This window comes from Ambystoma mexicanum, chromosome 11 (assembly GCF_040938575.1).
Source record: "Ambystoma mexicanum isolate Mex_15411 chromosome 11, UKY_AmexF1_1, whole genome shotgun sequence".
In the NCBI taxonomy this organism is placed as follows: Eukaryota; Metazoa; Chordata; class Amphibia; order Caudata; family Ambystomatidae; genus Ambystoma; species Ambystoma mexicanum.
This window is the reverse complement of record NC_090934.1, coordinates 802,798,294-802,812,326: the sequence shown is the minus strand read 5'-3', so window position 1 is coordinate 802,812,326 and position 14,033 is coordinate 802,798,294. Positions and strand designations below refer to the sequence as shown.

The window sequence follows — 14,033 nt, the reverse complement described above, 5'->3', positions numbered from 1 at the left end:
GGGGTGGCAGCCCTGAGGTTCGCCAGTGGCAGTCGTGGACGTGAGGTGATGGTGTTTCCTCATGATGGTTCGGATTGTAGGTTTGTTGGCCCAATGAATGTGGGGCAGGTAGGGCTCCAGTCTGGCAGGCTGGTGACCCGCCAGTGGCAGTGGTGGGTGGAAGGTGTCTGTGTGATTGTTGCAGTGGTTGTGGTTTGTTTCAATGTTGGTGTGGTGCCGCTACCTGTGTTAGCTACGCCTGGTTTGTCAGCCATCTCCCTGCCGGCTAAGCAGATGTGCTTGTGTCAGCTGTGCAGGTGTATGGTGTGCGTGTGTGTGTGGTGCTGTCTGGTTGCGAAGTGTGCTTTTCTGTGGTGTAACGGAAGGAGGTATGTTGTGACTGACTATACTGCCTGTTTCCTGTTTCCTGAATGCATGGGGAATGAATGCAAGGTATGATGTCATGAATGAAATGCTAGGAGAGTGACTTGAATGTTTGAGTGTGAATGTGATTCCCCCCAGGGCAGTTGCAAGATGTAGCCTGGGTGGTGGGAGCCGGCGGGCTTCCCTCTGTACCTCCCCATCTCCTTGATGTACCTAAGATTACTCGATTGTACTTGTAAGCTGCTTAAAGTACCTTCAAGAATACCTGTGGACTAGCAGAGTATCTTATGAGCAACCCTAAGTATAACAGAAAAGAACACCTTACCACAGAAATAGAAGTGGTCTGCGTCAACCCAATCCAGTCTGCACCCAAACAAAGAAGCGCTGTTTTTCTGTGGCCTCAAAGCAGACTGAAGCAGACTGCTCGCTCTGTGAACCTCCCTCCATGCATTCTGCATGCCTGGATATTCATGTTCATGCCTGGTGTGCTAGTGGGTTGTTCTGGATAGCATGTGAGGGGGTTGCATCAGAGTTTTCCTAAGGTGACTGTTGGAACAGACAGGATGGGAGTCTGGATCTGGTGGTTGTGTTACAGAGAGCCTCTTAACACGCTACCTTCCACTTAACTGCAACTTGTATAAAGAAGCTTCCTTTCCTACTGTGTCTCGGCTTGGACCTGAATGCCCACCCTTCACTTACTTGAGGCAGCACACTATGCTGGTAGTGTGTAGTATTGCCCTATATGTGAGATGGTCTGTGTGAAATAATGGAAAATTCTCTTCATTCTTCTCAGCCCTGCTGTGTTGTATCCCGGCACGATTCTCCCCTCTGCCTCTATTAATTCCCTGTGTGTAGCTCTTCCCTCACCTGGTGGGCATCCCTATTCCCCGAAGCCCGTCTGTGCCAAAGGTTGGTCACCCAATATGACTTTGTCACATATATCACATTAAAAACAGAAGTGGCATACCTTTCTTTTATAGCGTCTCCAATGTCATATCAGCCATACTCTTTCAGCACCCGCACACTGCCACTGCCAGCAAAAACTATTTCACATCCAATGCACTCACAGCAGACATACATGGAGGTTTGATGGAATGCAGAAAGCTGTGAAAATCAAGATGTGACGTGATGTTTGCATAGAAGAAAATGTAGAGAATAATACAGCAATACATAGGAGAATTCTATAGGACTACCACAAAGCATTCAGGCCAAGTGGTAAAATGTTAATGATGTATATGCATAAACAGAGTACTTTAATATTTCACAACTAAACATCTAGAATGGTTTTTATCCTGTTTTCCAATAGTGGATGTGTATGCTATCACTAATTAAATGTGTACATCTGGGTCTGTTGTTGAAACAAGGCTTTGCATTTTCTTCCATTGAGAGTAGACATTTTTTTCAGTCTGACTAGTATATATAGTGAGGCCGTTAAACCTGTAGACTGCCTTCTCAGCAACACTGGTTTAGATCTCACCATTACTGCACTTGTTTCCCGAAGTTAGCCTTTAGTTTAACATCACCCATAACCATTACTGAGCTGACATCAATACTTTGCTGATGTTTCTAATCCAGATTTGACTGCATACGTGCTGCTTGCAATAAGGAGCATCAAGAATGTGTAGTTGGATCCATATCAAATGATGATCTTTTTCCTTTTGAAAAGTAGGCCATAAGATTGATTTAAAACATCACATTTCTTTCCACAGGTTTACTTAATGCAAAATATGGACGATGCTGGACAGAACATCGCAAGCTAGCTGTGAGTAGCTTTCGTTGCTTTGGATATGGGCAGAAGATATTTGAGAACAAAATTTCAGAAGAAGCTATGTTCTTTCTGGATGCCATTGATACATACAAAGGCAAACCCTTTGATCCTAAGCACCTGATAACCAATGCTGTGTCCAATATTTCTAACCTGATTATATTTGGAGAGCGGTTTTGTTACGATGATACAGACTTTCTGCACATGATTGAAATATTTAGTGAAAATATCAATCTTGCAACAAGTGCTTGGGTATTCCTTTATAACTCATTTCCGTTGATGGGAATCCTACCCTTTGGAAAGCATCATCAGCTCTTCAAAAATGCTGCAGAAGTGTATGATTTCCTTTTGCGAATTATAGGGCGTTTCTCTGAAAACAGGAAACCGAAGTCCCCTCGACATTTTATAGATGCATATCTGGATGAGATGGATCAGAATGCACATGATAAAGAAGCTACATATTCTACAGATAATCTTATCTTCTCTGTTGGTGAGCTAATTATTGCTGGAACGGAAACGACAACGAATGTCCTAAGGTGGGCTGTATTATTCATGGCACTTTATCCTAACATCCAAGGTGAGCACATGAGTTTGAAAATGTCCGTACAGCTTACCACATTTAATTAAGATATATTCTTCTACCTTAAGATATACAAATTCTCTTTGTCCTTGTTCTTCTTCCTTCCCATTTGGTTGGGTTAGCCTGCATCAGAAAGCAGCTAGTTAGAAGGTGGACATTTTAATGAAGCTTTTGATTCACTGCAAGAGACCCTTATGTGCATGTGTCCCTCTGTTTGCTATCCCTACCTCCTCTACCTATGCAGACATTTCACGGTCCTTCACTTTTGGTGGTACGCCATCCCCTTTTACAAAATTTCAATTTTTCTCCCATGTGTGCCTCCCACTTCCACCTTCATATTCTACGTGCTTCAAGCAATGCATTGTGTGTTGGAGGCAGTTCTCAAAGTCAGAATCTCATCACACCTTTTCTAAGTACTTCAGTTAGTGTTTTCGGAGCAAAAGTCATAGAATTCCATGCCTAAACATTTTCAGGTCATAGCATGTTTTGCAAGTCAACATATTTCTTATTTAATATTTTGAGAGTAATCGACTTCAGTTGACAAAATGGAAGTTGGATGTTAAGCATGAAACAAAACTGGAGACAAAGTTGCAGTTGGATTTGTCAAAGTCCCAATCCGGCAACAGGTAATGGATTTAAGGATTTTGAAAGATAATCATGTAAAATAAAAAAACCTGTTGCCATGTTTTAGAATACTTCCGAGGTTGAATAACTGGAAGTACTCTTTTAATCACTGTGCCACTTTTGGAAATCTTTGACTTACCAACTCCACATGTTTGGAGGTTGACTTTTGACGTCCGAAAAGTGCTTAACTAAAGAATTCCTACTTCCCACTTGTGGCACACACTAACACTTCTGATAGCACAATGATATGCTTTCAATTCATCATGTGGGTTGCGATGTTGACCGTCTCCGCTACCGGAAAAATCAAGCGCTTTTAAGTTCTTAGGACCAAAGAGGCTGTGAGTGTCCACAGACACAAACTTAATAAAGTGTGTGCCAATCCCATGGAATGAGTTAAGTGTCTCTCTCGGTGCCCGTGATATCTTCTCCATACTAGATGTCTGCCATATTTTTGGTGGTCACACATAGTGCTCAGCAGGGAGCATCTTTTCAGGGCACAGCAGTAAACTGCCAACAAGTGATGTAATAAAGTGGAATGTTCTAATGTATAGCTTCCTGAGAATTCGACAGTAGCTCGTAGCAGCAGCAGCAACTCTGGTTAACAGCAATTGTGCATCCCAGAATTTTTGCTATAGTTGATCAGACCTTAAGCCAGATGGCTCGGAGTAGAGGGCAAAACCATCAAGTATGCACATATATTCCAAGTTTGTTAAAACCTTTCATCACCTCTCCGATGTGTTCTGGGCGAATGCATGTAGCCCGTCTGGGGTGTGATGCCATCTGCACGTAATCTTCTATTGGATCCTTGCCATTTCCAGGCTTATGGTTGTCTTGATGGCCTTTCCATGTATGTCTTTCCAAGTATCCTCTGAGGCTGAAATACCTTTTTCATTTTCCCGTTTTAGTCGGCAGGATTCAGTTTTGTGTAATGAGTAGGTTATCAGTAGCTTGTGAATTCTAGATAGACAACCCTTACTAGAGTCTTGGGTTGAGTATCATTTTCCAGAATTCTGTGAGCTGCCTCACAGCTTTTGTTTTTACCGGCCCAGGCATTAACCAATGAATTAATTGTAGGTATTGCATACACTATCTTTCTTAGACCCTAAAATCACTCTTGCAAGTTTCAAAAGATCTGAAACTTGTCTCATCTCTTGTGCATCCCCAACTTCCATTCTTAAATCCCCTTTAGCAATGATCCATGGGTGAAGTCTGTGTTCTGAAATATCATGTTCAGAGGGGAGGGGGAAGAAGCAAGTTCAAACTGTTGTGCAACCCCATCCCAAATTTAATTTTTTTTTAAATTGGGTTGATGCAAAGTTACAGAGCTCACTTCTTCCTGTGCAGCCTCGTACCTGCAACTAATCGGTCTATATGTACCCATTTACACTCTGTATTTATTCTGATCCACTCTGCCACTGCTCCAAGTTGTGCCATGTTCTAATATTTGCAAATATCTTGGCACCCTCGCCCCCCTTTTTCCTTTCCATGTATTATTATTGTCTTGTTAACCCTTTTGTTTTTTGCACCTCCACAGTAGTGAAGGATTCTATTCTATACAGATTTAAGATCCTTGAGGGGAACATGGACAGGGAGTGTCTAAAAACAAAATATATCAAACAAAGCAAAACATTCATTTTAATGATAACAAGCCTTTTTAGACAAGTAGCAGCTGTGTGCTGGACTTATTCTGGTCTTCTCTTAGCTGAGCAGACAATGGTTGGTAGTTAGCCATGTATGTAGATGCCATCTACACGGGTTAGCTTGGTTCCCAAATCTTTGATGGATTTATTAACTGATCGAAATGGAGCCACCCGATGAACATCCTCCACTTCTGCTCGGTACAGATATGTTAGGAATGTCAGCATTTGCATTATTTACTTTAAGACTAGACACTTTAGTGAACATCTCGCTCTCCCTAATTATCCCAGAAGGGGTTTGTTCAAGTCTGATATTGTGAGGATGATATAATTCGCAAAACACATTTTATGAGATGTCCTAGCCTTGTGACAAGGCCATTTATCTGGCCTTGTCAAAGGAAGGCAAAGGGAGCCAGAGCCCGCTGTAGTTGGGGGGGCAGGTCATACGACAAGGGTCCCAAGTCCTGTTTGCACCCCCCACACCACCCAGGTCAGTATGTTAGTCTGCAGATCGTGGGCTCTAGCCTTAACCTGTTAATATGATTGCTCCCCAGTCGTTCCATTTTTGCTATTTTGTAGAAACAGCAACTCAGGACATAACCCAACAGGCAGAGAGAGCTTCCCATGCCCTGTGCGAAGCGGTGCACCATGCTGCAAAGAATAGCCCGGAAGTGCAAACAAGTCACCAGACCATACATTAAGCAGCTACATGGATAGCTGGATAACGCTCATGGGGGCCATGGGCTACATGCCGCCAGTGATAGCAGGGACCTTGTATCAACAGGAATTAAAACAGACGGCCCAGAACCACAGCCATGGACTTGACTTGAGGGCGCTCAGACCTAGATGCTCAGATTCCTTTCTCGAGCCGCCATGGAGAAGTGGTAAACCTGCGCAGAGAAAGTGAGAAGTGCTTAAACCCCTTTTCAAACCACTGCTTTACACACCCTGGGAGGTGAAGACAGTCCCAGATTGGCCAAGGCCAGAGGAACAATGCCCAGAACAGGAGGGAAATATAAGCTGAGTACAAGAAACAGGAAGTGTGGGTTATTCAGGTGAGGTCAGCAGTGGAGGTGGACCAAGAGACCAGAAGGAGTAAGGAGGAAGCAGTGGATTGTGGAGGAGATTTGTGCAGCAGGTGAGGCATTGGTTTTGGAGTTCATGTGGTACTGCAGTTTGGATGTTCATGGCTGTGTGGTGAGTGAGTGAAAGAAGTTAGTGTAAGGAGTGAATGGTACACGGTCGAAGAATAGTGTTTGTGTAAGTTGGTGGGAGTAGTGTATAAGTGGTGGGAGGAATGGGGTTGTGGGAGGAGGAATATAGTGGTATGAGTAAAGAAGTTTTACTGGGAGGAGCGATAACATCAAAGTGTGGAGGTGAGGGCTACGAGTGGTGGGTGGAGTAAAGTGGAGTGTGATGGAGAGAATGCAGAAGGGAAGAGGTTTGCTTGGGTGTGAGTGAACTAGTCTGAGTCCAACTGAGCAACTGCAGTCATATCCCAACTCCCTTAGAACACCAACTACTGGAGAGAGTAGCGATAGTGTAGGGCGTCCCGGAGGGAGTCCGATATCCTGCACTTAAGGGAAACTTTGTTAGTGACAGCCAGATATTAGACACTAGGGGTTACTGTTGCATAGTACTATGTTGTAGTTGGCTCTTATGTGCTGCGTGCAGAATGTTGTGATGTCACTTGGAGTGTTGGTGGGAGAAGGTGTTCTATGGGTTCCAGGAGCGACAGTTGGTCTATAGCTGGCTAGATGAATGTACGCCTGACCTGTTCTGTGTTTTCTATGCCCCTATAACTTTCTTACAGTCTTGGAATAAACTCACCTATCAATTTACCACATGACTCCAGCGTAGTGTGTGACAGGAAGAACCCCACCATTACTTCAGACTAGCCAGTGATTTGTGACAACTAAGGGAGCCAGGGAGGGAACTCAAGGGAGAAGAGCAGGAGAGAGGGGGATGGTGCTAGGGCCAACATATCAAAAATAAACTTATCCCTGGGCCATCTATGGTCCTCAGTATTTTGTGCAACCTGGGACATAGCCCACGAAAAAAAACAGACATGGACAGGTTCCTGCAAATATGGGATGCAAAAGCTTCTATAAGTACAACAAGCAGCAGCAAAAGAGGTGAGCCCAACTTTGTTCCTTTTCAGAGTGGAAAGATATCTGAACCTCCTGTTCAGTACCACTCTAGCCTTAGGAGATATAGAATTGGTCACAACCATACCCAAGAACCCTTCTCCAAATCCAAACGCTCTGAGTGTGCTATAGACGTTTTATACCACCCAGTCAAAAGCCTTCTTGCCAACCAGACATACAAGACAGTATAAATCTTTAACTTTGTTGGTTTTACCTGTGAAACAGGACTCTGATCTGTTTGCCAGGATGTGCACAGCACAATTGAGGGCTATTTGCCCATAAGAAGCGCATCGTCTGGCGTCCCTTCCCGATTTATGGGTAGTAGTTCTATGGAGTCAGCTGGTTGTCCCATACTTCCAAACCTATTGAACACTTTAGTTAGAATAAGTGGTAGAGTTGAAGCACTTTGTGCCAAAATTGAGGAGTTTTTTGGCAACAATGTAAGCTATTCTACTGTTTGGGAAACCTTTAAGGTGTTAATGAGGGGTGAACTACATTCTATTACGACAAAGTGCTGTTGGGCTTAATTAAGAGCAATCTGTTGACATTTCAAGACTTGACGAACAGGGAGATTCTATATGTCACCAAGCCAAGGCTCGCACGTCGGTATGGCGAGTCTGATAGGCCAGGCAGTGCCCTTGCTAGGACAGTGTACCTTGACTCTCCCCCTCCTGGGTCATTACAGGAATCATGGTGGCGTCCAGGGCTACCCTGACGGCCGAAGCCGATATCAACTCAGAATTTCTGGCGTACTACACATCATTATACTCCAATAGGGATGTTAGTTCAGAGATAGAACTTGGCAAGTATTTGGAGGTCATAGATCTCCCTGCTCTGCCGGAAGAGGCAGAGCTGGTTCTCGAGGGTACCATCACGCCCGCGGAGATATCTGCTGCCATTGCTGCTTTGGCTTCAGGCAAGGCCCCGGGGTTGGACGGACTGGGGTAGAGTTGTATAAAGAATACAGGGCAATGTTAGCTCCACATTTGCTGCATGTATGGGGTCCCTTCTACCATCATGTGGGAGGCAGTAATAACTGTCCCTTTGAAACCTGTTAGGGCGCAGAATGAGGTTGCTACGTATCAGCCGCTGTCATTGATAAATGTTGATGCAATGATTTTTCCCAAAATCCTTGCATCTAGACTTCTCCCATACATGGCTGACCTGGTTCATCCAGGCCAGTCGGATTTTATCCCCGCTAGATCCACAGCGTTAAATCTTTGCTGGCTATTCAGCATCGTCGCTCAAAATGACCCAGGGGCTAAGGCTTTTGCAGCATCCTTGGATGCAGAGAAAGCCTTTGATTCCATATCATGGAACTACTTGATGAGCGTCCTGCAGCTTTATACATTTGGGGCTTATTCCCTCAGCTGCGTGCAACTACCCTATTCCCGTCCCACGACCAGAGTGCAGTCCAATTCCACGTTGTCATCACCTATGGGTTTGCACAGGGGGACACGTCAGGGGTGTCCTGTTACGTTGCTGTTCGCAGTGACTATAGAGCCTCTTGCAGCAATATTAAGAGCCAGGCATGGGCATAGAGGAATGCGTATGTCAGGGGTACCACAGGTCACATCCCTGTATGCTCATTACACCTTATTGAATATTCAGAAACCAGAGGTAAACCTTGGCCCTGTGATGGACGAAGTGCACGAATTCTCTAAACACTCAAGCTACGGTGTCAATAAAACCAAGTCGGGTTTGTTCCCCTTTAATGATGCTATACTTCCAATGCCTAACCTGCAGGGGTTCCACTGGGTGGATTCCCGGTTCAAAAATCTGGGCATCTAGATCTCTGGACACCAGCGTACTTTGTATGCAGATAATGATGCTGTGTATATATGCAACACCTGGAAGCTAAACTTAAGATCTGGGCAAAACTGCCAATCTCGTTGTATGGCAGACTGTCCTTGTTGGAGATGTTATTTCTTCCCAAGCTCCTCTATTTTTTCGGTAACATCCTTTTCTGGCCAGGTAGGGTTTTTCTTTCATCCATTCGCTCCATGATGGTGGGGTTTCTACAGGGATCGGGTGTTGCCCGTATGAGTTGGGAAACGCTTACTGAGCTTTGTGATTGGGTGGGCTTGGGGGCCGCTGATATGGAATTATACTACCTGGAATTGCAGGCACAAAATACAGGGTATTGGTATTCTACAGGGTCTGAGGTGGTGCATCTGGCGCTTGGACGATATGGTGCTTCCCCCTCTAGTCTTAAGGCTTTTTTATTCATTTGTATACATGTAGACTCCTACACCTTTGATCCGGTATGCACCCCGGTTAACGCCTGGGAAAGGCTGTTTCGGAGATTGGATCTCACATTGGCAGCCCCGCTTTGGAATTTTCCAGGCTTGACTCCCACTTTCGATCTCGACTTGCAGAAATCCTGGGGAGACAGCACAGACTTGACCTTAGGTGACCTGTTCCCTAATGGGTTCATTGTCTCTCTTAATGACTTCATGGCTAAGCTTGGCAGCAGCACAATCATTATCCTGCAATACTATAGAATCGGAGTTGCTGCAAAAAAGTTGTGGCCAATGTTCCCACATGAGCCAAAAACACATCCGCTATCAGATACCATTGTCATGGGGGGTGAACCTAAGCGGTTGGTGTCTAGACAGCATAGGCTTGTGCTTGATACTCAACCCACGAAGATTTCGATTCGATCAAGGTTGGAACATAATCTGCAGGATCCAATTCGCAGACATCCAATGGCAGAAATGCTGTGCGCTCACTAAAGGTGTGTCGCTAAGCGCCCGATATAGATTGATCCAATTTAAACTGCTGAACCAGTTACATTACACACCGACCAAGCATGTTAAATTCACACAAGGCGCCTCGGATGAGTGCATGAAATGTAGCCGAGCCCCGGCTGACACAAAACATATGTTCTGGAATTGGCCATCATAACCTGTTCCTGGGAAAGTGTTGCCGCAACTCTTCACAAGATGTTGGACATCGCCCCTACTTTGGCACCAATCAAGTACCTCTTGGGGGACATAGGCAAAGTGTCCATGGTGGTCAGACGACTTTTTAATGTAGCATGTATTGTAGCCAAGAAATGTGTGCTTTGTTATTGGATGTCAACGAGTGAACCGACACATGCTGAGTGGTTGCGCAATCTTCTCTACAACTCTGAATGGGAGGCAATGTATGTAGCCTCAATCTCCACGATGTGCAGGCCTAGGGACATTTGGACTCCCTTGCGTGTTCTGGCGTCTTTTGGTAATTCTGGCTTTGGAGATGCATGAATGATTGGGCTAGAGTCGCCTTTTGCCTTCCGTGTTTTACTTTTCTCCTTTTCTTATTAAAGGAATATGTTTTGCATTGTATGATTGTAGTCTCACTGTATACCCGGCCTGTCATAATATTTTATAGTAGGCCAATGTAATGGTCTTCCTGTATGTGCTTACTGAAATGCCTTGTTATGTTTGCCTTTTAACCTTAAAAAGTTTTTTTTAAAAGAATAAGTGGTAGAAGATGCAAACATTTTTTTTAAGAAGCGTGCTGGTAACCCTCTTGGTCCTGGGCTTTTATTGAATTAAAGTTGGTTGCTTCTAAAATGTCAGACTCATCCAAAAGTCTATTCATTCAATCATATTATTACTTTGAGATTTTTTGACGTGTAGCTTCTGTGAGATAATTAGTCTGTTTGGAGTGCTCCAGGAAATGTACTGAATAGGGTTCACTATAGAAGCTTTTAAATTTATCTTTCTCACCCATCTAGGTATTTCCTCTCCAATGTCCTTTTTTTTATAGTGTGTGTGTCGCAACAATTCTTCAGGTATTGTCACTTCTCCCCAAGGGGGAGCCCCTTCCCATGAAGCTAGGGAGGTGCGACCGCTACCCAATAGTCCTCCTATGGGTGGTTTAATGCGGGAGGACCTCATGGAGCAAGACTACTCTTATGGGGACAAGGAAAATCCCCTAGGGTACATCCCGTTGAACAATGTTACATCCCACCCCCCAACCCCTTCCTCCGTTTCAAGCCACTTCTTTGAGAGTAGACCAATGCATTACACTAGTACTTGGGATGCAATCAAATAGAAAATACCAGGACGAAGAAAAGCACAGAAGACATGAAGATTGTTGACTGTGCTAGTAGTGGTATTAGGTGGCCCTGAGGAGGCATAAAGATCATGGTGTCAAAAGATACAAAGGATTTGGACAATCCGCCACGGAGGGACTGCCAGCACTGCATAAGATGTTGGTTTGTTTATTGATTTTGTATGGTGCACCAAACCCAAAGGTAACAGGCCGCTACAGAGAACAGGAAAAGAAGATTGCTTAAAAAATGAGTTACAAGGCATAGTATGAGCATAAACATTACATCAATTACATGAGTATAGACATATACTTGACAACACAATAGGACAGATAAAGAATATACATATGTACAGTCAGGTTAGTAGGAGTGGGTTGGTCCATGGTTAATCTTGGTGGTCATTGGTATGTAGCCATGCGAGTATACTCCGTCTAAAGCTGTAGTAAGACTGGTCTGTTCTGATGTCAAGTGGGAGTGCATTCCAATATTGGGCCGTTTTAACTGGGAGGCCTGTTTTTTAAAATCTGAATTTAGGTATCTGAAGGCAATAGGAGTTGGCAATTCGAGTGGGGCGGCTCAAAGTTTTTCTCACGATTCTTGCTACTAGGTAGGGGGGGCTGCGTTGTTGAAACATTTGTGGGTGAATGATGCTGTCTTAAGTGAGATTCGGTCATCAATTATGATCCATTTGTGTTTTCGTCTAATGTTTGAAATGTGATCTTTAGAGGGTAAGTTCAGGGCAGTTCTAAGGGCATTGTTTTGTAATATTTGAATTTTGTCAGTGATGCATTTGTTAGCTCCCAAATACAGAGCATTGCAATAGTCAAGTTTGGAGAGTATTCGAGCGTTTGCAATGATGATGCAGCTAGCTTGGGTGAGGAAAGCTCTGCTTGCCCTAGTGAGTTTACAGGTGTAAGCTGTAGAGGATGCAAGGGAGTTAACTTGTTTTTTTAGTGTTAGAGCTGATTCAAGGTGAAAGCCTAATGTTTTTACTGTTTTGGAAACTCTTGATTATATTGCCATCAATATTAAATGCTGAGTAGCCGGGAATACGTTTTTTTAGATTGGCAGTGGATCCGAGAAGTAGGATTTCCGTTTTTTCATCGTTCAGGCATAGTCCATGTGTGGCCATCCATGCCTGAATGATGAGATATATCTTGTTTACCAAGGCCGTATCCGTGTCGAAATTGCCCGGAAGGGGAATGAGGATCTGGGTGTCGTCTGCGTAATTTGTGTAGGTGACACACAGTCTGTCCAATTTGTCAAATAAGGGCTTGGTAAAGATATTGTATAGGGTTCGTAATATGCAAGAGTTTTTGGGTACACCACAGGTTATTTTGATAGGGTCTGCTGATGCCAATGTTGAGAAAACTCATGTGCGGTTGTACTAAAATGATTGGATCCAAGCTATGGCCTTGTTTGAAAAGTGGGCAGCCGATGCCAGGTATTTGCACAGCACTTCGTGATCCACCAGATCAAAGGCTGCCGACAGATCAAGGAGGAGTAGCATGGCAGTGTTACCCTTGTCATTGAGTTCGTCAATCTGTACTTTAAGGTCAATTAAGGCAGTTTCAGTGCCGTGCTGCGGTCTGAATCCTGATTGACGGGTGCCTAAAGGTTGATTAGTTTCAAGGTAGTGCTGGATTTACAGGTATGCTACTCTGTCTATTATCTTGAGGAGAAATGGTACCGTGGTGATGGGCCTATAAGTTAGTGGGAATGGCTGGATCTAGGGTTTGCTTTTTGAGGCGAGGCAAGACCCAAAACTCTTTTAGGTTACTTGCGATGGTATTGGAGGAGAAGGAGGCATTGATTAGTTTGGTTATGAAGGGGGGTAAGTCTCTTGCGGCATCCTTGATTAACTGGGCTGGGCAACTGTCTCCCTTACAATTGGATGGTTTGAGGGAGGCGATGATCTTTTCAGTTTCCGGGATGGATATTTGCCCGTCATCACCCACACCATAACGTTACTTAACGCTGAACCAGGAAGATGAACACATCCTCTCACAGCGTGTAACTTTTCTTTCTTGTCCCAAATAGGATAGCAAAATATTATTTTAAGAAAACATCAATAGTCTGCAATGTAACAAGTGCTTTTATTTATCCAAGAGCTCTCAAAAGAGAATATTAAGTCCACGAAATGAACAATGTTTATTTGCCATACAAGTTATAGCTAGCGAACATTGCATGTTTCGAATGTTGTTTATAACTTCCTCATGGTACGCTGATTGCAATCAACGATCGTTCAAGACCTGTACTGCAATTCTTGTGTGTCCTTATGTTACACCAGCAAAACTTTCTAATCACCCGCATGGTGTTCCTTTGGTGAGAAGATATGGATTCTTTGCACTTTCAATCACAGCGCTTTTGATTGAAAGTATACAGAGTATTCACAATAGGTCAAGAGAACACAGTAGAACAAGTAAACACTGACCAGGGCTTGGTGTGAAAGAGATATAATTATTTATTTAAAACCACATCTAGAAAAACACACAGGCACTAATAGTAAGCAATTCAAAAGCACGGTCACTAAAAGATATACACTCCCTTAAAAAGAATATTAGACAAGTCTTAAGTAAAGCTCCACTTATTTTCAGACGGCGGTAAGCGCTTAACGTAGATGGCACTCTAATAGTTAGTTTTAAAAAGGGAGAGAAAAGCAGAGAACAAGTTTGAAACAGATCCCAACACTTTTATCAGAACATAACAAGAGAGGAAGGCAAAGTAAAACCGTGAAGTTAGAGTTCAAGAGGCCGGACCCACTTTCAGAGGATCCAAACGAAATGTGTCCAAGGTCACACGGTTGCAGTGCACGAAAGTCTTGTAGAGGTTCAAAAAGGAGTTGGACCAAAGAAAGGGACCAGTTAGAGGGTCA

General features: G+C 43.9%; 1 protein-coding gene across 1 annotated transcript in view; it reads left to right on the top strand.

The window, feature by feature from the left end:
* CYP2R1 (cytochrome P450 family 2 subfamily R member 1) overlaps positions 1-14,033 on the top strand; it is a 662,101-nt gene that overhangs the window by 158,911 nt on the left and 489,157 nt on the right. Inside the window, exon 3 of the mRNA XM_069623737.1 lies at positions 2,073-2,705. Within this exon, the coding sequence (XP_069479838.1) occupies positions 2,073-2,705 (633 nt within the window). The remainder of the gene's footprint in view (positions 1-2,072; positions 2,706-14,033) is intronic.